Source organism: Thamnophis elegans, chromosome 1 (genome assembly GCF_009769535.1).
Source record: "Thamnophis elegans isolate rThaEle1 chromosome 1, rThaEle1.pri, whole genome shotgun sequence".
Lineage (NCBI taxonomy): Eukaryota > Metazoa > Chordata > Lepidosauria > Squamata > Colubridae > Thamnophis > Thamnophis elegans.
Genome location: NC_045541.1, coordinates 97,359,710 through 97,387,141, shown reverse-complemented (window position 1 = coordinate 97,387,141; position 27,432 = coordinate 97,359,710). Strand labels below are relative to the sequence as shown.

General features: G+C 36.8%; 1 protein-coding gene across 1 annotated transcript in view; it reads left to right on the top strand.

Annotated features, from left to right (window-relative positions):
- The window catches only part of NELL1 (neural EGFL like 1), a 532,597-nt gene that overhangs the window by 98,460 nt on the left and 406,705 nt on the right, over positions 1-27,432 (top strand). Inside the window, exon 4 of the mRNA XM_032212957.1 lies at positions 23,578-23,748. Coding sequence (XP_032068848.1) covers positions 23,578-23,748 — 171 coding nt within the window. The remainder of the gene's footprint in view (positions 1-23,577; positions 23,749-27,432) is intronic.

Below are 27,432 nucleotides of genomic sequence, written 5' to 3'. Positions count from 1 at the left end.
GCGAGCGATTGTGGGTGCACCTCGTTTCACCCACGTAACACCTATCCTCCGCGAGCTGCACTGGCTGCCTGTTGATCTCCGGGTGCGATTCAAGGTGCTACTTATCACCTATAAAGCCCTTCATGGTACTGGACCTGGGTACTTGAGAGACCGCCTACTGCCAATTACCTCCACTAGACCGATACGATCGCATAGCAATAGCAATAGTTAGGCTTATATACCGCTTCATAGAGCTTTCAGCCCTCTCTAAGCGGTTTACAGAGTCAGCATATTGCCCCCAACAACAATCTGGGTCCTCATTTTACCCACCTCGGAAGGATGGAAGGCTGAGTCAACCTTGAGCCTGGTGGGATTTGAACAGCCGAACTGCTGAACTGCAGTCAGCTGAAGTAGCCTGCAGTGCTGCATTTAACCACTGCGCCACCTCGGCTCCTAGATTAGGCCTCCTCCGAATTCCATCATCCAGCCAGTGTAGACTGGCAACTACCCGGAGGAGAGCCTTCCCGGTGGCTGCTCCGACCCTCTGGAACGAACTCCCCATGGAGATTCGGACCCTCACCACCCTCCAGTCCTTCCGCGCCGCCCTAAAGATCTGGCTGTCCCGGCTGGCCTGGGGTTAAGATTCTGACCCCACTCGAATTGTGTGACTGTTGTGTTTCTTTTAATATGTTGTATTGTCCTTATGTTGGAAATTGTTTGTCCTTCCCCCTCCCCCTTTTTGAACTGTGAGCCGCCCTGAGTCCCCCCAGGGAAAAGGGCGGCATACAAATAAAGGGAAAATGAAAAAAAAATCATATAATAAGAACTAGCAGAAAAGATAGATCAGAATGGGTAGTTTAGTGTTTCTTAATACTGGTTAAGTTTGTAATACTGGTTTATTTTATCTAAGTCACTTCAGAAGTAATTGATTTGAATTAATGTTCTCTACCCAGGCTGGGGAATTCTAGGAGTGGAACTCCACATGTCTTATAGTTGCTAAATTGAGGAACACTGGTGTAGTTTAAATGATGGATGTAAGGATTAAAGAGTTGGCTGAAGAATTAGGTCATCTTGAGTTGGCAGGTGTTTCTCTGGGGAGAAATGTAAGACAGAACCCTATATATAGACTCATATGTTAGAATGTCCTTCATAACTTTTATTTGAGGATCAGTTAAAATGTAAAATAATAATTTGTTAATACACAAAACTTTAAATTCTCCTTAAAATATTTTAAAATATAGGAGTTTTGGGAAACCTCAAATATTCTTACTTAAGGTCAACTTGCATGGAATCTGCACAAGATGTGTTCTAAGAAGCAAGAATGTATCTTGTCTTTTTATGAACACTGAGAGCATATGCACCAAAGACAAATTCCTTGAGAGTGTCCAATCACACTTGGCCAATAAAGAATTCTATTCTGTTCTGTTCTGTTCTGTTCTGCTCTATTCTATTCTATTCTATTCTATCACCTGGAATCATTTGCACCCCAAATCTATAATTAGGACTATTTTGTTTTCTTCATGTACATCGTTAGCATGGACGGGCGCACACCAGTGGAGTTCTTTTCCTTTATCTTAACAAAAAAGAGAACAAGACTTGAATTTGCTCTCTTACCTACTGTGTAACACATGGAAAGGGAACAAACAGATGCCTTTTTCTGCGTCTGACTGTTTTCCAAATGGATTGGGCACATTCATTTAGTATGCCTGTCAAGCTCTGTGAAAAATTTGGAAAAATCGTGAAATGAAGATCTATTTGTTCCCTTCCTACCTACCAGCTGGTTAGCACACTGGGGGTGGAGAGAGGAAAAATATTTTTAATTTTTCTTTTTAAGAAGTCCATTTGTTCTCTTTGCCTCATCTTTGCTTACAAGATAGGGCAGATTGAATAATCATCATCATTGCAAATTTATCCTTGTTATTTTAAAGTTTTTGGAAGGAATTCCAGACTGTCATGGACATTATCTTTTTTCCTGAGTGCTAAATCTTAAAAAAAAAGATACTCTGGGGAATTAAGAGGCTAGGCTAGGCTTGGTTGTTTGAAGCTTCTCTCCACAGCAAAGAGCTTATTTATTTTTCCCCTCAAAAGGTTGCTTTTTAAAAGAAAAAAAAAGCCCTGATTGCAATGTCTGAGTGAATAAAGATCTGGGATCCCTAGACTATAGAGCATATGTGTGCCTATTAATCCAATACTAATGATGTCACTAGGTTGTCTAGTAGGTTCCTTGGAAGAGAAATTCCAAATGTTGATAATGGTAGTAGTACTCCAAGAAAGATCTGAATTAGATTGTGTTTAAAACTCAGGTTGGTTAAAAAAAAGATGTCATGTAACTTTTATTTGTATTGCAATTAAAGCACTTTAAGCTATCACAATATTCTAGAGCTCTGTCTTACAAAGAGAAGGAAAAACAAACAAACAAACTAGACTATGCTTATCTTAATTTAATTTCTAGTCAGTTAGGAAGTGGAAAGCATCTTGTTTATGCCTTAGTATTCCTAGCATTTAAAAAGTCAATGGACAGTGATAGTAAGGATAAATCAAAAGGAAGAAGCCTTGAATATTGCTGAATTGCAACTCTTAGTAGTTATCACTATTACCTGTGCTAGTTGGGTTGATGGTTTAGTGCCACTAGAGCAGGGGTGTCAAACTCAATTTCATTGAGAGCTGCCTCAGGGTTGTGTTTGACCTCAGGGGGGCGGGGTGGGTGTGACCAGGTGGGCATGATTAGCTTGACATCACTCATATCAGGGGCGCCTGTGGGGGCCTGAGAACTCAGCCAGCTAAAACTGGCAACCCTCTGCCAGTAAAAATGGAGCTTGAGAGGGCTGCCCTCCTGAGCTCCATTTTCACTGGCAGAAGCACTGTAGCCTGGTCTTTTGCTGTGGGCCAGATCTAAGTTTCCTGCAGGCCGGATCCGGCCCCCAGGCTTTGAGTTTGACACCTCTGCACTAGAGGAACTCAGATTCTCCCTCTCCACTGGCTTAAGCTTTCTTAACTATAGATATACTATGTGTGTCTACTTTGGATTCTATAGAGATATGTCATCTATCCGAAGTATTGCTTGGAGCTTCGTGGACAGTCTTTTCATAGAGCAATATATCATTTGGGATATAGCTGGCTTTGAATTTTATTTCTTTTAAAAATTAATCAAGGATTGATGCTGCCATTATCAGTTATCAGTGACGTAAAAGTTAGAATACGTATATCTGTTCCATAAGGATGAATGGTGATGGAGGATTAATAGCACAAACATTATCTAACCCTGTTTCAGTCTGTGATCCAGAAACTAAAACTGGTTTGTTCTAATCTAAATCACTTCAAAAGTAATCTGATTTGAATCAAAGTTTTGTTCCAAACTGAAATTTAGAAGAAAAGAGCTTAGTTCTCACACAGTCAAGTATGATAAATATTTAGTAAAATAGGTAGAAAGTTTTACATTTGATGGAAATCAGTGCAGGATTTTTGATGCTTAAAAAAGAAAAAGTAGCAGAATTGTTTTGTGAGGGAGAATAAGGCCATTTGCAATAATTCTCCCTTTTGTGGAAAATGCCTGCACTGAATTTCAGCAGAAGCTGAACATTTTTATATAAAAAGATGATGTGTTGATAAGTAGTGAGGTCCTTTCCTGATAGGCCCTGAATTATGAAGCTGATAATTGGAAACTGAGGAGAGATTATTGATTAATTCACTGGTCTTTTCTATTTTAAAAAAATCACTTGCTGGGCCGGAGAAGCTAATTAAAGCTGCTAAAAAAACACTACTGCACTACTCTTTAGAATAAAAGTTAATTGACAATGAGGTAGAAAACACCTAGAGATTACCTCAGTTTTCATGTTTTTTTCCAAAAACCATTCTGAGGACCGATGGTGGCAGGTTGGACATGATCCCTTGGATTTGAGGATGTGCCTATCAGGACTCGATCCAGTCTTCTTCCTTTAGGATTTTTACTCTCACTCCATGAGAGTTACTCTCACTCCATCATGACTCACACTCCAGGGCTTGAAAGATCCAATTATATATATAAAAATATATATTATATAATGTCTGCCTTTGAGTCAGCATTCACTCTTGGCAACTGCTTGGAGTTTTGTATGCAGTTTTCTTGGCAGGATTTCAGAAGTGGGTTGTGTTGTCTTTTCTTAGGATGGAGAGAAAGTGAGTGGGCCAAGGTCACCCAGATGGCTTTGTGCCTAAGACACCACTAGAATTCATGGCTTCCCAGTTTCTAGATCTGGTACTTTTTTTTTAGTACTACCAAACTGTTTTATTTTATAGCTTTTAGCTAGGTAACATATTCTATTTTATGTTATTTATTTTATATATGTGTTGTTTTGCTATGAATGTCAGGCAGAGTGTACATTGTAAAACCATATTCTCCCTGTGCTGAAATATATATAAATGATTGAATATTCAATTTATAGAGATACCAGAACTTTATTTTGTCTAATTCCATTTCTGTTCTCTGTATGATTGCATACATGTACTACGTTATCCATTAAATAAATTATATATTTAAATATTATATATTTATATGTTCAAACTAATAATATATTTAGCATATGAATAATAATAAAATAAAATTAGGTGAAAACTATTGCTGCTCAATGTTAAATACTCTATTTTCGGGGGGAAAACCCTATATCAGCACACCCAATATCTGTTATATAGAGATAACAGCAGCTACCTTGAATAATCATACAGATTATAAACTCATTAAAATTGATACAGAACACTGCATTAATAGACTATTTTTGTGGTTGTTTGAGCAACCCTATTCTCTGTAAATCAATGCTGTGCTAAAACTGGCTTGGTTCTTCTCTTTGAAAGGGGATTCTGTGTTCCTGTGTTATTCTCTGATGGTTGAGAAATTATTTGGAACTTCTTTAGATTTTTTTGACAGCTCACTTACTATTGCACTTTATAGAGGAAACTACTATTCCTTTTGTTTGTTCCTTATCTTTCTACACTTTGAAGCCTCACTGGATGTCCATATGCTTTTCATCTGAAGATTTATCAAGAGCTCCTCTAGGAAGCCTTCCTTTATGGCTTCATGGAAGCATGAGAACCTGAGAGTATTTACAACCCAGATTTAAGTTTGCAGATTATTGGAAAAATGATTATGTAGTGAAAGATAGGGTAACCATGCCCCCCACTCTGGGCTGCCTTGCAGCAAATTAGATAAGTTACAGTAACTAAGCTTATGTAAGATAAGCATAAAAATTTGAAAGCAAAATTTTCTTTCATCAGATTCAGTGAGTATGGTTAGAAAGAGATGCAGGACACTTTTATGCCTGTTGCTAATTTAAATGTGTGGAAGATGGGGTAATTCTAAACTAAAATATGAATTTTAATGCTTGTGACCCATTTTTCTAAATGAAACATTAGGCACACCCGGTTTCGTCACCATTTTAGTGTTAGAGTGCTTTTAAAATTTAGAAATGATTAGATAAAAAGATAAAAGCCACAAGACAATTTAAAACATTTGTAAAAACTATAGAAGAAGAAGCATCTTCTACTCAAATTGTTAACAGGGTTTTTATGAATTCAACATGAAGCTCATCAAAAGGAATGCAGTTCAGCTGTATTCAATAAACATTTTATCCAAATTAATTATTATAGTTACAGACTGTATTGGCATTTGATGGATGTACTTTATAAGACATAATATAGTAGCACAATTTTATCTGATTAAAAGTTCTTCAATTATTTTCTTCTTCCATGTGGTTTGTGAGACGCAACCATAAAAATTGTATTTCATAGTGAGAGACAAGTTACAACTCAGTGATTTAATTTCCCAAGCATCAGGGCAAAGATCTTTTAATTCACATGCTCAGTTGTTCACATTTGACTTGTTTCAATTCTATAAAAATGCTACTAGAAATGTGGATATGCTGCCATGTCCTTTACAACTCTACCTTAACTCTGAATTCTCTTCACTATATTTGATGCAATTGAAGATGGAATCTGCTTCTGTTATTGTCCTATGAGCATCTATTGCGGGCTGCGTGTGTGTGTGTGTGTGTGTGTGTGTGAGTGTGAGTGTGAAATGATATTTATATAGATGACAATGGCATCATGCAAATGCTTTGATTTATATATTCTTATCCAGTATCATGACATAAGCATGTAAATTGTGAAATTTAATCTTGTCCTATATGCTTCACTATTTTGGAACGCTTCACTTTTTTTTATATGCTGAACTGCTTTAGAGTTTTACTGAATCTGAAATTAAATTTCCTTGGTGATCATGGTATATTATAGGGATCAATGTTTGTTGGGATCACCTACCAATTCACTGCACATTCACTTAGACAATTTGGTGGAACACAATGGCTAGGATATCTCTGCTCAAAGGATTGAGCTTACTGTTGATGTTTTCAAGTAAAAATGCCCAGGACATGCTCATCAGTCTCTTGCCTAATGCAAAGCTTGGACCTCTATTTTCTACTAGATGGGAGCAGTTTTAATAAATACAATACAATACAATACAATGCAATACAATACAATAGCGGCTATTGTCAATAGCAGAGATGGAAGGGACCTTGGAAGTCTTCTAGTCCAACCCCCTGCCTAAGCAGGAAACCCTATACCATTTCAGACAAATGCCTGTCCAACATCTTCTTAAAGACTTGCAGTGTTGGGTCATTCACAACTTCTGGAGGCAAGTTGTTCCATTGATTAATTGTTCTAACTGTCAGGAAATTTCTCCTCAGTTATAAGTTGCTTCTCTCCTTGATTAGTTTCCACCCATTGCTTCTTGTTCTATCCTCAAGGGCCTTGGAGAATAGTTTGACTCCCTCCTCTTTGTGGCAACACCCTGAGATATTGGAACACTGCTATCATGTTCCCCGCTAGTCCCTTCTTTTCATTAAACTAGATATACCCAGTTCCTCCAACCATTCTTCATATGTTTTAGTCTCCAGTCTCCTAATCATATTTGTTGCTCTTCTCTGCACTCTTTCTCGAGTCTCCACATCTTTTCTACATCGTGGCAACCAAAACTGAATGCAGTATTCCAAGTGTGTCTTACAAGTCATTATAAAGTGGTATTAACACTTCACGTGATCTGATTCTATCCCTCTGTTTATGTAGCCTAGAACTGTGTATGGCTTTGAAAGGTAGTAGTGAATTATCCAATTACAAGTAATCTTTGAGTTAGGAGCAGTCACTTAGCAACTATTTTAAATTTTGATGAATCTACCTTGGGTAGTTATAAGGTGCTTGGCAACTGGGCCATATTTTCAATCATTTGCAGTATCCTGTGGACACATTACATTTTATGATAGTTCCACTGAAAATTTTTATCTACTACAGTACTTCTGGAGAAGAGCAAATTTACAATGGCTGCTACAGTAAAATGAATTAATGAATTTGGGTGGACATTGCCATGTCCAATTTTTAAAATTTTGTGTCCCTAGGGGAAAATGTGTTAACAACAAAAACAATTATTATTATTCATATGCTGCCCAATTCCCATAGATTTTGTGTGGTTCTATTCTGTTTCTATTCTAAGTTTGTATAACATGAATTGCTATTCTAAATTTGTGAAAGGTATAAATAAAAAAATGTATTGAATCAGGACTTATGTAAGTTATAATGTCAGATTTTCCATGTAATAAGCTAATAAAATTAATCAGAATAGACCTGGAAGAAACCTTTGAGGTCTTCTAGTCCAGCTTCCTGCTCAAGCAAGAGTCTCTACAAAATTTCAGATAAGTGACTGTCCAGTCTCTTTAAAAATCCCAGTGATGAAACACCCACAACTTCTGAAGGCAAGCTGTTCCACTGGTTAATTGTCCTCACTGTTAGAAAGTTTCCCCTTAATTCTATTTTGAAAATAAATTGACCCCTTCCTCTTTGTGACAGCCTTTCAAATTCTGGAATGCTGCTATCATGTCCCCCCTAGTCCTCCTTTTTTCTAGGCCAGAAGGTAAAGGGTCCCCTCCAACAGATGTGCTAGTTGTTCCTGACTCTAGGGGGTGGTGCTGATATCCATTTCTAAGCCAAAGAGCCAGCGCTGTCTGATGACAATTCTGTGGTCATGTGGCTGGCATGACTAAACACTGAATGCACATGGAACACTGTTACCTTCCCATCAAGATGGTCCCTATTTTTCTACTTGCATTTTTACGTGCTTTTGAGCTGCTAGGTTGATAGAAGCTGGGGTAAGTAATGGGAGCTCACTCCATTACACAGTGCTAGGGATTCAAACCACTGAACTGCTGACCTTTCTGACTGACAAGCTTAGCATCTTAGCCACTGAGCTACCCTGTGCCACTAAGCCACCATTTCTAGAATAGCTAAACCCAAATCCTGCAACCATTCTTTATATGTTTTAGTCTCCGGGCCTTTAATTATCTTAGTTGTTCTTCTTTGACTTTTTCCAGAGTCTCAACATCTTCTTTGTAATGTGGTGGCCAAAACTGGATTTAGTATTCCAGGGGTTGTCTTATTAAGGCTTTATAAAGTGGTACTAATACTTCATGTGATTTTGATTCTGTGCCTCAGGTATACAAGGATTTATTAACTTTTTTGGCTGCCACCACACACTGCTGAGTTAGTGTTGTCCACTAGTACTCAAAAATCCCTTTCATAGTTATTGTTTTTAAGCCAGGATTTGCCTAATCTGTACTTACTCTTTTTGGATCCTGAGCTTGTCTTCTAGGGTGTTGGTTCTTTCTGCCATCTTAGTGTCATTTGCAAATTCCTCTTCTATTCCCTCATCTAAGTCATTTATGAAGATATTGAAGAGTACTGGGCCTAAGATGGAAACTTGTGGTACCTCTCTACTTACTTCTCTCCCTCCATGTAAATGTAATGCCATTAAGGACTACTTGTTAAGTATGGTTTCTTAGCAAGTTACAAATCCAATAGTTCTACTTTGTCAAATGCCCTGCTGAAGTCTAAATATACTATGTCCACAGTATTTTGCTGGTCTACTAATTTAATCACTTTGTCAAAGAATGAAATAAGATTGGTTTGGCATGATCTGTTTTTAACAAACCCATGCTGGCTACTAGTTATAACTTTATTTATTTCTAGATATTCACAGATCTGTTTTTTTTATTATCTTTTCCAGTATCTTCTAAGGTGTTGATGTTAGTTTGATTGGTTTGTAGTTTCCTGGGTCTGTTTTTCCCCCTTTTTTGAAGATGGGAACTATATCAGTTCTTTTCAAATCCTCAGATAATTCCCCATGGTTCCAGGATTTATTTATGTGTTCAAAGATTTTTTAAAAAAAAATTTGACTTTTGTTGCAAGTCTTTGTTCATTCTGACCCTTTGTGTTCCTGATTTCATCTTTGCAGATTTGGGCTATCTGCAGATACTCTGCTTTTGTTGTATGTCCCTTTTTCAATTTTTTTTGTAAATAAAAATGAAAAACTAATTAAAAGGAAAAAAAAATCTTCTTTATAAATTACTTTTGACCTCAACAGGAAGCCTGAAAGATTACTGGTGTATGTTTGGAAACTTGTTAAGATTTCTATGCATGCAAATCAGCTACTAGATATTCAAGAAAATAGAAAATGTATTGATTAACCTTTGAGTTACAGGGCAAAAATCACAACCTTTATTAATATTTATATACAAATTACTTAAGCTATGAAGAGTACCATTGGGAAAAATTCAACAGCTTGTCTTTTACTCTGAATAGCTGGAGTATGATTGTACAACACATCTGCCTACTGACATATTACATCTGCCTGCAGCAACAAAGTTAGTGCTATCAGTACCAATGTTACCAATTGCATTTCTTTAATTGATTTTCATCTTTTATTGCAGATTTGCCAATTTCTACATATGTTACACAGTAAAGGTTTCTTTCTTTTGCAGAAGTGACATTCAGTTTGAGTAAAATAAGATAAAAACATTAGATATGTAGGTTCTTTAAAAAAGAATAAAATGACGACCCCTTTTATAAACTATGGAAACATAAAATGGGTTTGTTTGATTGATTTAGTTCACGTATATGCTGAAGTGAAATGAAATTAGTATGCATACAGACATACTGAGAAACGTTTATGTTGACGTGCAGTTGTGCACAATTTTGATGAGCATCTGTTCTGTGTATCCTTGTTTTAAATAATGTCATAGCAAAAACAGGGATCTTCTAGTGAATTTATAGACTGTAAATTCTACATTTTTTAAAGAAAGGATAGGGATTTGGGTGAGATATATTTTCAAAAATATTTTTAGCAGTTCTTAATGTAGTTGGAGACAGGATAGGGAATATTTAAGTACACGCTGTCCTATAATAGATATAGGGAAATAGATATAATATATATATAAGGAAAGTAATAGATATCATAGCAATTGAAGAATGTAATCATGCCTTAGAAGGATTATTTGAGATTTTAATTTTAAATGTTGTATTTTTTTATTCTCAGTGACAGAAAATAGAATATTGGTTAGGGAGAATCAGTGGCAACTTGAGAAAGTTAATTTGGCCTTAGGGAGCCAGTTTGGTCTAATGATTAAGGCACCAAGGTAGAATAGCAATAGCAATAGCAGTTAGACTTATATATTGCTTCATAGGGCTTTCAGCCCTCTCTAAGCGGTTTACAGAGTCAGCATATCGCCCCCACAGTCTGGGTCCTCATTTCACCCACCTCAGAAGGATGGAAGGCTGAGTCAACCTTGAGCCGGTGAGATTTGAACCTCCGAACTGCAGATAGCAGTCAGCTGAAGTGGCCTGCAGTACTGCACTCTAACCACTGAGCCACCTCGGCTCTATAAAACCAGGAGATTGTGAGTTCTAGTCACAGTTTACCCATGAAACCAGCTGCTGACCTTGGGCGAGTCACTGTCTCTTATCCCAACTCACATCACAGGATTATTCTTGTGGAGAAAATAGGAGAAGGAAGAAGTATTATGTATGTTCGCTGCCTTGAGTTATAAAAATAATGAAGGTGGGATAAAAAAACTTAAAAAATAAAAATAAATTTAAAAATCACATTTAACAAGTTGGCAAAGGATTTAAAAATCACATTTAACAAGTTGGTAAAGGATAAAATCTTTCCCCACTCATAGCTTTCAATTGCAAATTGAGCAAAATGGCACAAAGATGGCAGCAATTTCTTGGCATCTTCCTTTTTGGGCTCTGTAGGGCAAGGTTGTCAAACTTCTGGCCCGTGAGCTGGTTGTGTCACATGCTGGCCATGCCCACACCTGGTTTAGGAAAGAGGAAAAAAGTCCTGATACATCACATGATGCTGCCATGGTGATGTCAGTTTGACAATCCTGCTGTAGATGCAGGTGTAAGTTCTAGTATATCACAAATAAATGTCATGATTATTAAAAAAGCCAAGCTAATCAAAGCTAAGGGAGATAAAGTATATTTGGAAAATTCTCAGATGACAGGAATGCATAATAAAAAATATTTACCACAGCAAGGACAGAACTAATCTAAATTAGTGTTATAGGAAAAACTCTATTGTTTTCACAGAGTTGCTTTCTGTCTTGGTGGGAGAACACCCCATATAACCCAAAATTTAGAAACCGATATTGTACAAGATGCCAGTTTATATAAGAGAAGGTCATCCCCTACATCTTCTGACCACGAACTGTTTAAGAGAAACTTCTCTACCCTGGCAGCTTCTAGATCTGTTGGACTAGAATGGTCCTTCATGGATAACAAGTTTAGGGCTCAACAGAGAGTCATGAACTATATTCAAAAAGAAATGGGAAGCCGATAAAGCTTGTCCATGATTGGTATAATGTAGTCAGCAAAAGCCTAAAAGAGTGTGGTTGCTGCATTTTGCACTAATTGCAGATTGCAGATAAGAGCCTTGGTGGTGCAGTGAATAGAATGCAGTATTGTAGGCTAACTCACTGCTTACTGCCAGGAGTTCAATTCTGACAGTTCAAGATTGACTCAGCCTTCCATCTTCTGAGTTTGGTAAAATGATGACCCAAATTGTTGAGGGCATCAATATATATGGACAGTGATTTTGCTCAATCTATTGTGCATAAATGTGATATGTACATAGGCAAATTGAATGAACTGCTGATAAACTAGAATGCAGCAAATTGTCCTTTGCTGAGTGAAATAACATATTTAGTGAAGGGTCCTTAGTATTCTCTGAGCTTATTTAAAGGTAAAAAAATAACATGAATCAAGCATAGATTATCAAGCATAGATTCAAGCATAGATTATCATAAAATAACAGAATGTTTGGTATTGCATTGACCAATATACATTGTTTGAAGTTATCAGAGTCAGTTATGGATGATTGCTGGGGAAGCATTAGCCTCTATATTTAGAAGCTACAGATTCAGGAGGCTGCCTTAAGAATTGCATTTTGTTATGCTAGTAAGATGTAAAAAGTGAAAATTGCTGACTGCATTCTGGACACATATCCCTCCTGGTTGCTCAAGGCTTGCAGGGAGGTGGCATGTGCTTGGGTCCAAGTAGTGGCTAATGCCTTGTGGGAGGAAGTGGTATTGTTCTTTGTTTTTTTGTTTTGTACTATCCCCCCCCCTTTGGTTTGTTAGCCGCCCTGAGTCCCTTCGGGAATAGGGCAGCATACAAGTGAAATAAACCTTTGAAACCTTCTCAAGAGGGCATTGTTAGACTCAACAATATTAGACAACAGTTGGTTGCTTCCTGTTTGGATTACTGCAATATCTTTACATAGGGCTACCCTTGGAGAGTACCTGGAAGCCACAATTGCTGTGAATGTGGCAATGCATGTAGTGATGAGAGTCTGTAGATTTAAGATATTACACTTCTGTGGTGTAAATTGCATCAGCTCCCAGTTTCCTTCTGGGTGCAATTAAAGCTGCTGATAATTACTTTTAAAGCCCTGCATGGCTTGGGGCCATCTTATATGTAGGACTGCCTCCTCTAAGAATATCTGCCTGTCCTAACACATTGAATAGGGTAGCATGTTCTTAATTCCCTCCTTTAAAAGTTGCCATCTTATGGGACCTAGGAATTGTACCTTTTCCATGGCAGCTCCTGCCCTATGAAACATGGTTCCCCTGATGTTTAACAGGGCATTACCTCTTTATCCTTCTAAAAAGCACTTAAAACCTGGCTCCCATACCCTTCAAGTACAGGGATGAGATGAGATTTATGACATGAACTTGCTATGGGATGCATGTGAAAGTTTAATTATGGTGCCAGGTTTTGTTTGGTTTATTTTGGTCTTAATACTTGTGGTTTTAATATTTTTTATAGTACATAGATGTTGTTTTATCTTTTGGCTGTAAGCTGCTCATAGTTTGGTACCAGATGTGGAGCTATCAAATGTTTTAAATAAATAAATGAAACAAATCTCAGTCTTAGAGTAATTACAAAGTTTTTAATATACTTTTGTATTTTAGGATTTGAGGTCATATAAAACAATTATACATTTGACTTACTTGATATTAGGATTCAGATGGAGCTATGAATTTATACCAAAGATTTAATGATTAAAGAAGAATAATGGTAATGAGAGTCAAATCTCTTTATTGATTAACAACAATCTAGCCATTAACATTTTTCGTTATGATGCATTTATCAGGAATTACTTTTGAGGTAACATATAAAAGATCATTCCCTTATAAACCATAGAAGTTTAAGCGAGTGCTTGAAGCATATTTTGAAATCCTAGAAATTTCTAACTTCCTTTTTGAGGCAATGTATTAACAACCTGTCTAAAGGACATGAGTGTCCAATTTAGTAATGGGTGCACATTATTTTAATAATAGAATTTATGTTAATAACTTAAAGGTTGGAATGGGAGAATTTGTCATGGTCAATTTGCCATGGAATAATTTGTTGCAGGACAATTCAACAAATAGAAAAGTTAAATTAATGTCAATGGAACCCTGGTCAATAACAGTAAAATAAAGAAAGTCAATCCAGAAATAGGAGAGTTACAATAATTTCAGTGGAAACGTGGTCACCAATAATAAAAGTAACTGAATTAAGACAGCATTCAATTGTCCTATGGTGAGTTGTCCTGTGGCTAGTTGGCTATGGCAAGTTGACTGTGATAATTTAGCTGTGGGGATATACCTTACATGTACTGCACAATTGGCAAATCTTTGTGCTTCCAGTGAACCTCAGAAGGGATCCTTTACAGTTAATTCTGTGAATTTGTGGGTGAGGATATGTATGGCCTATTTTTGTAATCTTGTGCTCACTTAGAGACAATTTTTAACCTAAACTTGTTCTACTTTTGAGTTTATATTTATATTTATATTCACAGTTTCTTCTGTGTGAAGAAAGTAGTTTTAAAATATATTTGGTAATAGTTTGGAAATTCAGATTATTTAGAAAATTCAAAATGAGTTGTTTATTGCAGTGGAAAAAGCATTCCTCCTTGATGTATCGAAGCTCAAATATAGCTATTTTTAAGGGCTTGCTTTGGTCCTCTGAGCATGCGTATGCATGTATAGGCAGTATTTCTTCTGAGAAGGCTAGCCTAGTAAAACAGATTTATGCATGTACAGTACACACATGAGTTAGGAAGAAGTTGGAAATAATCATACTGAGTTTCCTCTGTGTTTTGAAGATGGAGTTAGCACGCTTTGCAAAAAAAACAACAACCCACTTTTCAAAGGCTAGGCGTAGATCAATTAAAATATAAGTAAGCCTGTGTGTGTGTGTGTGTGTGTGTGTGTTTAAATTCAAGAATACTTTTACCTCAGAGATATTATTTAATATTATTCACATTATTCTTAGTCATATAATCTCTGTGCTGAAATCTGTCTTCCAATGTTTTGAAAGTTTCCTTTCCTTGCAAAAAAATAAACTTGCCCTTTTCTATCTAATTTTCAAGTTTTTCATTTTCTTAGGAACATTGCACAATATTTCTGAGCTTTCTTTACTGTAACAAACAGGCAAGGGAGATGATTACCGGTAATTGATTGATTTGTACCCCTGCCTCACAGTGCAGTTTCCCTGGTGGTCTCATATTTTGCCTATGAAATAGTTCAATATGAAAATTGCCCAGAACTTAAATGAAACATGGAAACCAAGACTGCTGCAAAATGCTGAGAAAATAACATCATGATCTAACAATGAAAATTTCACTGAAATTGTCTTCTCCTTTGAAATCAGAAATTCAAAAGCAATCTATATTCCATTAAACTAAAGAAAAGTGGCTGGTGGGAGAATAGCAGACAAAATGGTTGGCACCCAGTAGATTAAAATATTTGAAATAAAATTGCCCTTCTTAGTTACATTCATTTTGCAATAAAGAAATTCAAATAAAAATTATATGCATCCACCTGGCAATAGAGAACAAATATAATTCATCTCCCCTACACATTTTTGGAAGGGAGAGACTAATTAGTTTTTAATGACATTTGATTAGAACATATGATGTGAACAGGAAACAGAACCTCAGAACTGTACACTTGAGGGAAAAAACACATTTTGACTTGGAGAAACATAATAGCTGTCCCTATACCACATGATGGAATTGGGTTCATCCATAATCAGAGAAGGTGGTATCTGCCTATCTTATATGTGCTTAGAAGCTTAGAATTGGGTCTGGTTAAGATTTGGGTGGTACATTGGAAAGAAGGTTCTATTTGAAAAAAATATATATGGATAGGTGCTTTTTCAAAAGGCAACTGGACTTCCTTTGTTTTTCCTTCAAGCTTCTCATCCATTCTTCTAACTGAAAAAACTTCTGGAATGAGAAGTGAAATGTCTTTAAGAAAAAAGACAATCCAGTTGCCTTTTGAAAAAGTACCTTTGGGACAACCATAACCTGAATAACTGAGGACAACTTCCATGGACAATATATGGATATGTACACTAAAGTGACCAGGAACCAGATTAGTTTTTTCAAAGAAGAAAAACAACTCTTCTAAGCTTAGAAAAAAACATTTACACTACATATGTATATTATAGTACACTTGGATTTTTTTTTTAAAAAAAACATTATGTAATGGAATGTGTGTATGACTTTGGGGAATGAGGGGGAAGGGATATTGCCTAGAAAACAATCAGACAACTTGGTGGCTTAATGGTCAGAGAAAGAAAATTAGGAATGATCTGTCCTAATTGATCAGGCAGTTAAAATAGTGGTGGGCAATTTGTACCTTAGGACTTGCAAAATTCTGTTAATGTAGCCTCATAATAAAGTAGAATTAGTTCACTTGCTTGTGTTTCATCTCTGGTTTACTTGTGAGGGCTGACAACTTGGCACATCTTAAAATATATACTGTATATATTGCTATAAAATACTGAGCATCCAAATTGAATTATATTGCTTGTAGTTAAAGTATATTTTTAATGTATTTATAGTGTTAGAATGAAATCTTACCAGGCTCATTTCCAAGCCAAGAATAAAGAATTTAGATAGTTGCTTGGATTAGAGGTGAAGTCTTTTTCAAAGAGCACAACATGCATTCAGAGGCAGCCATGGCAAGCACAAAGGCCGGCAGTTCAGCGGTTTGAATCTCTAGTATAGGTCTCTTGTGTGAGCAGGAAGTTGGACTAGATGACCTCCAAGATCCCTTCCAAGTCTATTACTGTTAACTTCTGTTACTGTTAACTTTTCCACAAGCCCTTTAAATAGGAAAATGTTTCTCTTTGTTTTTTGAAACCATGTAAATGTGTGCTGGCTTTTTTATGCCTTGCAAGAAAGTGCACTTAGCTGGGTTTCCTGGGGGGTGCGCTCTGGTATCAGGCACCTTGCTGTGGTTGCAGTTTCCACTTAGCATTGCAGATTGAAGTGGCAATCTCTTTGGAGAAAAGACTTTTTTGTTATTTAATTAAGAAGATCTCTAACATCCTGCAAGGAATGTTTATCTGAATAGGCTGGTGCTGTTCTGCCACATTTTAATCTTTGTGTTAAGCCCATTATAATATCTCACTCTTTGTCCTGATTATAATTTTTAACCTTTTGCCCTGATGAACAGTGGGAAGATTTTATGGAAATGGGCAGAGGTAGAGTGAATGGCAGGAGGGTTTGGTTCTTTCCCACAAGAGGATAATGGTATAGAAATAAAATTGTACAGAAATAAAAAAAAATTCCCATCTAAAAAACTATCCACTTTTCTTTACCATTTATTGCTAGATGTACATTGTATGCTAAAAGCCTATAATATCTTTTCGTTGGAGCATTATGACATCACCACTTTTATAATTTTTCACTAATTACTGTGAGCTGTTAGAATGTTTCATAATTCAGTATCCTTCCCATCTTAAATTGCACAATAATTTAAGTGGTTCCCTAAATAGGGACATCTATTCAAAAGGAAGAATTAAATTAAAAGTTAAAATTAAATTAAATAATATTTGTCAAATCTTTGAATTCTAACCCTAATTCTGTGGTAGAAAAAAATTAAGTGTAAGAAATAAAAATTATGTTGCACCTTTTGCACTCCCATCTTGTACACATGACATGGATCAAACTCAGTGTCTTTCTTTGCCTAATTTTATCAGATCCCAATTGATCCTTTCTATCCCAGTCCAAGCCCCAAGAATCCTATTTAAGGCAAAGTTTAGAAACCTTGTTCACTCATTCACAATACAGCCCCAAAAAAGCCCTAATAAGAATTGCAACACAGTAATCCAGGAAGAAGGCCTTCTGTCCTCAATATCCTGATTATCTCAACATTTGATCACCTTCACAATGGATTTCTCTAGCAATAATCCCAGGTACCTGGATAAGGATCTGCCTAGCTTTTTCAAATTGGTTAGCAAATCTGATCTCTAGGATTTCCCACCTTGTAGCCCTTCTACAAAAAAAAAATATCTTTGTTTTTTCATTGTTCTTTCTTTCTTGTACAGCAGGCACCCAACAATTGTCCCTATAAACGTGCTTTTTCTCAGTACTATGTTCTATTTCTAAATCACCAATTGCATTTCCATACTACTGTAATGGTAAAAAACTGAACTTTTCTAAATGGTGTTTACTTTATCTGTACTGTATTAAGGAGCACAGTGGTTAGAATGCAGTACTTCAGGCTAACTCTGCTCATAATCTGGAATTTGATCTTGACGGGCTCAATTGATTTAGCCTTCTATTCTTCCGAGGTTGATAAAATGATTGCCCCCCCCCAATTGTTGGGGAAAAGATGCTGACATCACAAACCACCCAGAGAGTGCTGTAAATCACTGTGGATTTTATATAAGTCTGTGCTATTGCTATTATGTGTGAAAAACAAAAGGGTAGCTGGAACCATGCTGTTGAAGCCATGCCCTATGGATATCACATGATCCACTAAAACAAAGAGTAGGGCATCAATCACATGGTTGTTTTAGCCAGCATAACTTTTTTTTGTACCCATTAATGCTTCCAGCAGGATCTTCCCTCCCTCCCACTAGAGAACTTGGAAATGCTTGTGCTTCTTTTGCCAAAAATATCTGTGAGTACTTTTAACAAGAAATGAAAGTTAAAAGTAAAGGGTTTTCCCCCCTTCCCCTTTGAATATTACCAGTTAAATGAACCCTATTTAGCTACTTTGTGCCAGCTTGTCAACTCAGATACAATGAGCAAAAAACATTATAATCCAGATCACTTTTCACTGTCTAAGCTCTAATACTTTCATTTAAAGATATTCATCTTTTAAGTACTACAATAAAACAAAGACAGTCACAAAAGACAGCTTGTTACCCTCCTTCTGTTCAGGAGCACAGCCACCAAAATAGAGCTGATGCAAGATATTTTGCTGCCTCAACCAGATAAGATCCTTCCATTCTCTGTATTTCTTTTATAAAAGCCAGCCAGGTTGACAGTTGTCTTTGACTTCAACCCTTCTGCAGCTAGCAAGTTCATGTTAGGATCTGATCATACAAGTACTTTGACCTTTCCACCAACATGAATGTGCATAGTGCAGAGAAAAAGCATGAGGTCAAAATGCAATAACAAAATCAAGAATAGCAAATGAGGTATCTAAGTAGATGAATCCAAGAGATGATGGCAGGTCATGAATTCTATAATATAACATGCCCAAATATTTCCTTTCAGTGACAGCTTGACAATCTAAGCCTTGTATAATTATACAATACCCGTTGCATAAGTCATGATTATTTAAAATTCTCATCTAAGGTTTACTTCTACAATTTCTGTGTATTCACCACTATATTTTTTTAATCAAATTTTATTTGAATGAATAGAAATACAAATTTGATTTAGATCACAATACACTGTACACCACAAAGCATTTCACAGCAAAAGCTACATGTTTATTAAAAGATATGGTCCTTTATATTTAGTTCAGATATAAGATTTTTTAAAAAAGATAATAAAAGATGTTGTAGTTAAGGCATCAGGTTAGAAACTGGGAGACCATGAGGTCTGGTCTTCAGCACAAGACCAGGTGGGTCACCTGGGGCAGTCACGGTGTCTCAGCTCTTGGAAGGAAAAGAAGGCCAGTTCTGGGGGTGAAAAACATGGCCAAGAAAACTTCAGGGACTTGTCCAGGCAGCCACCAGGAATCAAGATTGATTTAAGGATACTGCCACCTAAAAAGGAAGATAAAAATTGCCTTCTGTCCATTTTCCATCCATTAAAAACTCAAAAAAATGTTGTCTCTTTTTATGGAACATAAGAATCTATGGTTACAATAATGGCATTGGCTTGAAAATGTAGACAATTATGCAAATGTCCCAGATGTCTTCCATCTATGATCAAAACTCTCCCTGATACCCTGCCTCATTTCTTCTTTATTTTTTGTCCCAATTTCCCCCAAATTATTTCCTGATAAGGAGCATGAATCCTATTTTTTTAGTTCATGGCTCTTCAAGTTACCCAACTGATAATGCAAATGCAACATTTAAAATCGAATATAGCTAAATACAGTAGTTGGACTTAGATCTCTTTTAAAGTGTGGCATGCCCATCTGACTGAGGGAGTTAAAAGCTGCTTTTCTGCCTAAAAGAATCATGAGGGAAACCATCTGAGTACTTCAGGCTGAACATTAAACATTAACTGCAATAAATTATATAATATATTTATGCGGTTGAATTTGAAGAAGCACACGTAGAATGAAGCAACTGCTAATTCAAGAGGTTCCATGGTAATTCACACAATATTATAAAAGGAGGTTTTCATAGTAGTTCATACCTTTCTGCTAGTATAAGAAGTTATTTCACCCTCTTTTTCCTAAACCAAGGAGCATATTTATGTTTCATTTTGTTTTTTCTGAATCAGTGCTCTGCACAATATGCAAAATATATTGTGAATAGAAGATAGCACCTGTCAGAATATGAGGATCTTTTAGATTTAAACAGTTCTGAGACTTTTATTTTATCTTTCTTTTTATTTAAACATTACGGTTTACTGAATATTCATGCAAATCATCAATCTACTTTACATTGATGATATCTTCCTTTGGCGAACTCCTGTGTACAGTATCTTATGAATAAGACTGATATGATTACAATCTGGTGCATTTTAATTGTTAATGGAAGTAGTTAGCAAAATGGATCACAGTGGGGATTCCTATGTTGTGTGAAAAAGAAAACCTAATCAATTAACCAAAGCAATTAATCCTAATGGGTCTATGTGGGACTGTTGTAGTTTTGAGTATCTCCCGAGGCCATTTGAGAATAACAGAGTTGGAAGGGACCTTGGAGGTCTTCTAGTTACCCTCCCCCACCTGCTTAATCAGGAAATCCTGAATCATTGCAAACAAATTATTGTCCAATCTCTTCTTAAAAACCTCCAGTGTTGGAGCATCCACAATTTTTGGAGGCAAGTTGTTCCATTGATTACTTGTTTTGTCGGAAAATTTTTCCTTAATTCTAGGTTAGTTGATTAGTTTCCATCAATTGTTTCTTGGCTTGCCTTCTGTTGCTTTGGAGAATAGGTTGACCAAGAGGTAGGGCCATTAAATGTGTTTGGCATTGGTTGCAGTCATTCCACTACTATTTTTGTTCTCTCCAGTGTGCATGTGGATAGATTAAACATGTAGGAACTAATTTCTTTTGTAGCTTCAGAAGAAAATGCAGTTACAAAACATTTAAAATTTTAAATAGAACTTCATTAAAAGTACTTGTCTCCCTGCTTGCTTTGATATTATAGTGCTGGAATCAGCTTGTAGCTTTTAAAGACTGACAAGTCTTTTTGATTGGTGACAGCGCTAGTAAAGTAATTGCCAGTATAACATTCCATTTTTAGGTGCTCTTATTCAAAATTTCTTACTTTCTTTGACTATCTTTGATTTTTGTTTGAGCAAGAAGAGCCATTTTGTTCAGGATGTATATTTCTGCTTTCTAGAGAAGTTTACTTTGTTCCCATATAATTTTTCACTTCACTCCCTCAAATTCCACTTTAATGTAGTTGGGAAAACTTAGTTTACAAAACTTATTTTTAAGGTTCATATTACACGAATGGATAATAGAAAAACTGATGTTCATTTTGTTCATTCTGTTTTTGTTATCAGACACATACTCATGTACCAATTTCTAGTCACAAATGTGTTCCTTAAGTTAGTTGATTAGAGTTTTCCATTCAATAGGTCTATTGATTAGTGTTGTGTGAGTTGTTTTTCCCCCCCATTTCTCGGCCAAACTTTGTTGATCAAGCAAGCAGATTAGAGTGAAACAGTTTTTATTTATTTATTGGATACAGATCCTGCTGTGAGTGTTGCTTGGACTGCTAGACAGGAATTTAATGGATATACAAATAATTAAGAAGAACACACTTTTCAGGGAAGCATGAATTTAAGGAATTAAAATCCTCTCTTCCATTTTATTCACTAACTAAGTGTACAGATTCATAGATCCATCCATGCTATGTTTGAAAGATTTCTTTTTTTACCATTCACAGCCTTGGAGAGGCTGGCAAGGCAGAGATTTCCCAGCAGAGTTACTGCTGATATGTGTTGGGTTTTGCTTTGCTTTGCTTTGTTTGTGCCTTCAAGTCAGTTTTTAATACCTGACAAATGCTTGGATAACTCCTGCAGTTTTCTTGGCAAGGTTTGTGGAAAGTGCTTTGCTATTGACTTCTTTCTAGTATTAAAAGAGATTGAGTGGTTCAAAGCTGCCCAGCTGGCTTTGTGCCTAAGACAGGACTAGAACTCACAGTCTCCTGGTTTCTCTCAGTTTCTGGCCTGATGTAACCTGATGCATTAACCACTATACCAAACTGGCTCTATGATATGTGCCTTCAATCTACCCTGAATAAAGCCCTTGAGTACAGTATATACCCATGATGGCAAACCTATGGCATGCGTGCCCGAAGCGCATGCAGAGCCATGTCACCTGGCATGTGCAGCGTTGCCTGTTCCTTTTCCAGGTTTCTGGCATGCACGCACACACTGGCCTTCGTGTGCATGGCAGTGTCAGAAACTGGAAGAGCTAGTCTTCTGTTTTCTGGCATGAGCATGCATGCCAGCCAGCTGATCATCATGTGCACATGCGCCCCAGAAACTGGAAGACTAGCTGGCCGGTGCACCTGCATACGTTGGAAATGGGAAGTTCATTTTTTTGATACATGCATGCCCCCCTGGGCAGTTCCTCTTCCAGGTTGCGGGACCTATGAGCACACACATGTACTCCCTTTCAGCACTTGGTACCAAAAAGGTTCACCATCTCTGGTATACACTGTAGATAGCAGTGGTTTGATTTCTGCAGTACTAAGTTCAGTACAGCACCATTCTGAGGGAAATCTAAATTTTGGCTGGCTACTAAAATTCTATTGATCGTAATCCAAGTGTCAGCCATCTGAGACAGGCCAGGTCAAGAAATAAATCCTGCAGGGACGCCTGGAATATGTCTTTATTGTTGTATTAACACTATTGCAAAAACTTTAGTTGTACTTTTTTAAGGACAATAAGGTCAAGGCAGAGTTGTTTTGAGTTTCTTTCCCATGTTTTCTGTTTCACCAGAGGTGAGGAACCACTTCACCTTTCCACATTTTTACGCCCGGAGTTCCTCTACACACAGCTATCACACTTTATTGTCATAAGAATTAGTTTTCTATCACCATAGTCCAGACTTTTACAGTCCAGATGCTATAATCTTGCATTGCCTGTAAATTATTCACTGATGTGGTTTGGAAACAAAGAAAAACACAATTGGAAAAAGGAAGAGTTTGGAATTAGCAAATGCTGTATTATTAAAGAAAAGCATTTCCAATCTGTGTGAATGTCTTATATTTCACAGCACAGACATGTATCTGGCAACCTGCAGCCACCTTGACTTCCTATGATTCAATAAATCTCAGGGGAAGATGTGACTTCACCTATTGAGGTTCCTCATATTGGGAAATGTAGCAGCTAAGGAGGCTTTCAGGGTGATAGAAAGCTCTGGAACAAAAACAAGAGAACAATATTGCTGTCTTCTACCTGCTATAATAATAAAGCAGATATTAAAAATAAATGGTCAAACACTCCAGGAACAAAGCAGAAACACACAATCTTTTCATATGAGATGGAAAATTTAAAGGAATTGCTAGACTGAATTTGACACGGCATTATCTGAGATGATAATACACAATAGATCACCTTCATTGGCACTACAGTGGAGTTTGATTGAAACTGACAACATTGGTATAGTTTTCCAATTATTATTTCAAGTAATTTTTCAATTATGGTAGCTTGCATTGAATCTAATAACACATCATGTACAATCTTATAGCACATCATGTATAATATAATGTCCTGAGACTGGAATTGATTCTCCTTGTTTTAAATGCAGTTACTTTGAACTGGAAAGCAGCGGCCTGAGAGATGAAATAAGGTATCACTACAGATTTAATGGAAAGACAAGAACAGAAGTATTTCCGTATCGGCTAGCAGATGGACAATGGCATAAAATTGCATTGTCACTCAGCGCATCCCACCTCCTGCTTCATGTGGACTGCAATAGGTAAGATATTTTTCACGAGTTCTCACCCTCACTCCCTGCCATCTCCTCTGAGAAATGCCTGGTCCCTCAACATAAAACTTAGTACAGCTGGATGAAATTTGAAATGGAGTTTTATATGCTCCAAAATGTCAATTGAATATTTGAGTGAAAAGAGAAAATGGCATGATAATTAAATAGCAAGCCTCCAGTTGCTGATTTTGGAATGGTGGAAAGGTATTAATGTATTGCGTCATTCTCTAGATATCAGTTGAATTGCAATGCATTGTATAGTCTATTTCTTTTTTCTGAAGAAAGCTTCTCTCAGCACGCATATAACATCTGAAGGTGTAATTGTAGCTTCTAATTTCTTTTCATGTAATAAGTGCCTTAAAATATTCTTTTTTTTTTCAAACAAGACATTATGAAAGAAAAGAATGAAGACAAGCCTAAATCCTTTTTTATACTTTGCAAGAAGCCGAATCTGAATAGAGGAGCTCTATTTTTTCTTAGATAAAAAGCAAGCTATACACTTGACATTATGATATTTACCCTATTTGTAAATAATAAAATGAGGTTGGTATAGGAGAAAGACTATGGAACATAGAACTAAGTAATGTTAACTAAAGATTTTTTCTCTTAATACCTTTGAAAAGGTACTTTTTAATATGCGAAAACAATGTTAATACATTAGGTTTTGTTCTCATTTAAAAAACCTAGCAATTATTTGCTTAAAAATATTTCATATTTAAAGTTGTTGCTTGAAGGTTTACTTGAGCTGGCATAATGAAATGAGAAAAAGATCTGCAGGATCTGTAAAATATAATCTTTAATAAAAGTATTGGTTAAAAAAAGGAGAAAAGGATCTGCAGGAAGAAATTCCTGATATACACCCTGTATTATTATTCAAAGGTTATCAATTTTCAACTCTTTTGACTATCCAGGATAACTATTTTAAGAAAGAAGCAGAGAAGTATGTCTTGGTTTTTTTAAACATATTTTTATTGACAGATATCATAATGGAAATGGCCAATTCTTCAAACCCAGAGTATATTCATGTGTAAAAGTTATAATTATATGGAGGTTGTTTGCCTGAATAAAAGAAGAGCTAAATGCTGAACATCCTGAGTGATGTTTATTTCTTGAACAATGTAGAAATTGTCAGGCACACTAAGATTTTATTTGCAAAACATTAGAAGTATATTTTCTACATTAGGGTACTTTAATAGTTTATTATAGTAGAAAATTATAATATATGCTTCCTTTGACTATGCTTATGAAAGGTCACCAGTTCATATGGGAAAAGGATGGTTGGAGTTTAACCATACTACACAAACATATAACTGTACAGTATAAAGAACAGAAGATCTGTAGTTTATATTCCACAACATATGTTACTGGGTTATTTAGGTTAGTGTACTAAGGGAATAACAAAAAGGTTTTAATTAATGTGGTCATTTAACCCCAAAGAGTTAAATATAATTCAAAACAGGCCCAAATCATGCACAAGGTTAAATAACTCCATGTAATTAGCTGAGTTGTAGGAATGGCAAAATCCAATCACTTGATCAGTTTTTGCAAACTAGTCTGAAAAAACCAGCTGAAGAGAAGGAAGGTATGACAGGAAGCCTTTATCTCACTGATTTTTTCCCTTTTTCAATAACTGGATGTACATTTTGCAATGTTGAGTTTTTCTTTCCATCACGATAAAGAACTCTATCATTAAATGACTGTTTCCCACCCACAGTTCCAAAGATTTCTGCTTCCTCAGCTGAATCTTCTCAGCTGTTATTCTTAAGTTAAGGTTCCTTTGAAGCCTTCTCCAAAGGATAAATTGTCAGCAAAACAACAGTTGTCAAGAATTTCCTGGAAACACCATGGTAGAGAGAGTTTGTCTTCCAACGGGTATTAGCATAATAAAACACCACTGCAACTACATGCTTCTTTTAAAGATCTGACATTTGTGTTTGGAAGGCATCATATATATCTTCTTGGTGATCTTGGATAAAAGGCTCCAGAAGAAGCATTGCCTTTTATTTATTTCTCTAGTTATTTTAACCCAGGTGCTCTCTATACCAATGTTCTGAGCAGGAATAAATATTTTAAATATACAGTTCAACTGATCGCCCTCCTTTCTGGTGCTTCTTTCCTTTTATACAAATTCTATCCTTCAATTGCTATATTTCACTCATGGAAATCATGTCACTGTCTATTCATTACTCAATCATATCTCTCTTCTTATGCTAACAGCTCAACAAGACAAACAAGATGTTTGTTACAATGCTGATATGCTTTGCTTTAAAGTAACCAAGCAAACAATATCCAGCATGCAACATTTATACTAGATTTTGATTGTAGTGTAAGGTAGAGTTACCCGATTAGAATTCTGATCCTTGCAAGCTTCTGATACAAAAAAGCTTCTAATATATCAGTGGGTAGCATTCACAAGTAACCTCTACTGCTGTTGCTCTTCAGACTTGGAAGATTTCATGCCCGTGATGGTATTCAGATGTTCACAAATGTAGCCAGTCTGCACATTTATCTTTTTTACTTTTACTTTTTTCTTACTTTAAGTATTGTAAACATTCTGACTTGGCCTCACAGCCAGAGCTTTTGATCTGGATCTTGAGCTTGTGTTCTTAGTGTATATTCCACCATGATAATAAGATAGCAGTTGTGGCCAGAGGGCTTTTGCACAGCTGCCTGTTGTGTGCTAATTGTGTCTGTACCTGGATTGGGAAGCCTTCCTTATGGTTACTCACACCTTAGATACCTCCTGATTGGATTGTTATAAAGTGCAGCACAGGGGGTTATCTTTGAAGATTAACTGCCACCTTCAGTTGGCTTAGAATGCAATGTAAGTCATCATGGCTCATTATATCCATGTACAATCCAACATAGGTCATCTTGTGTGCCGCTCATTACACCTATGTATGCATTATCTCATATTAAACTTCCAGAGGTCATTCAAAGTGCAGGTTATCATCTTGAAAGCCCAACAAGGCATAGACCATGCTTTCCCCCCAAGAATATCTGCTTGATCCTCATGCTTCGGTTTCGGTTTCGGTTTCGTTTTATTTATATGCCGCCCTATTCCCGGTGGGACTCAGGGCGGCGCACAAACCCAAAGGGGAAAGGGAAACACAACAAAACGACAAATACAGGCATTTAAAAAAAAACGACCAACAGCCACACAAATCGAGAGGGGAAGGGAACTCATCAACCCCAGGCCTGCCGACACAGCCAAGTTTTAACGGCTTTTCGGAAGGCCTGGAGAGAGGTGAGGGTCCGAATCTCTGCAGGGAGTTTGTTCCAAAGGGCCGGAGCTGCCACAGAGAAGGCCCTCCCCCGGGTCGTAGCCAGATGACATTGGCTGGTATACGGAACCCGGAGGAGACCAGCCCTATGTGATCTAATGGGTCTTTGGGAGGTAATTGGCAGCAGGCGGTCTCTCAAGTACCCAGGTCCAATACCATGAAGGGCTTTATAAGTGACGACTAGCACCTTGAAGCGTATCCGGAGACCAATCGGTAACCAGTGCAGCTCGTGGAGGATAGGTGTAATGTGGGTGTACCGAGGTGCACCCACAATCGCTCGTGTGGCTGCATTCTGGATGAGCTGAAGTCTCCAAATACTCTTCAAGGGCTGCCCCATGTAGAGCGCATTGCAGTAGTCCAGTCTTGAGGTCACGAGGGCATGAGTGACTGT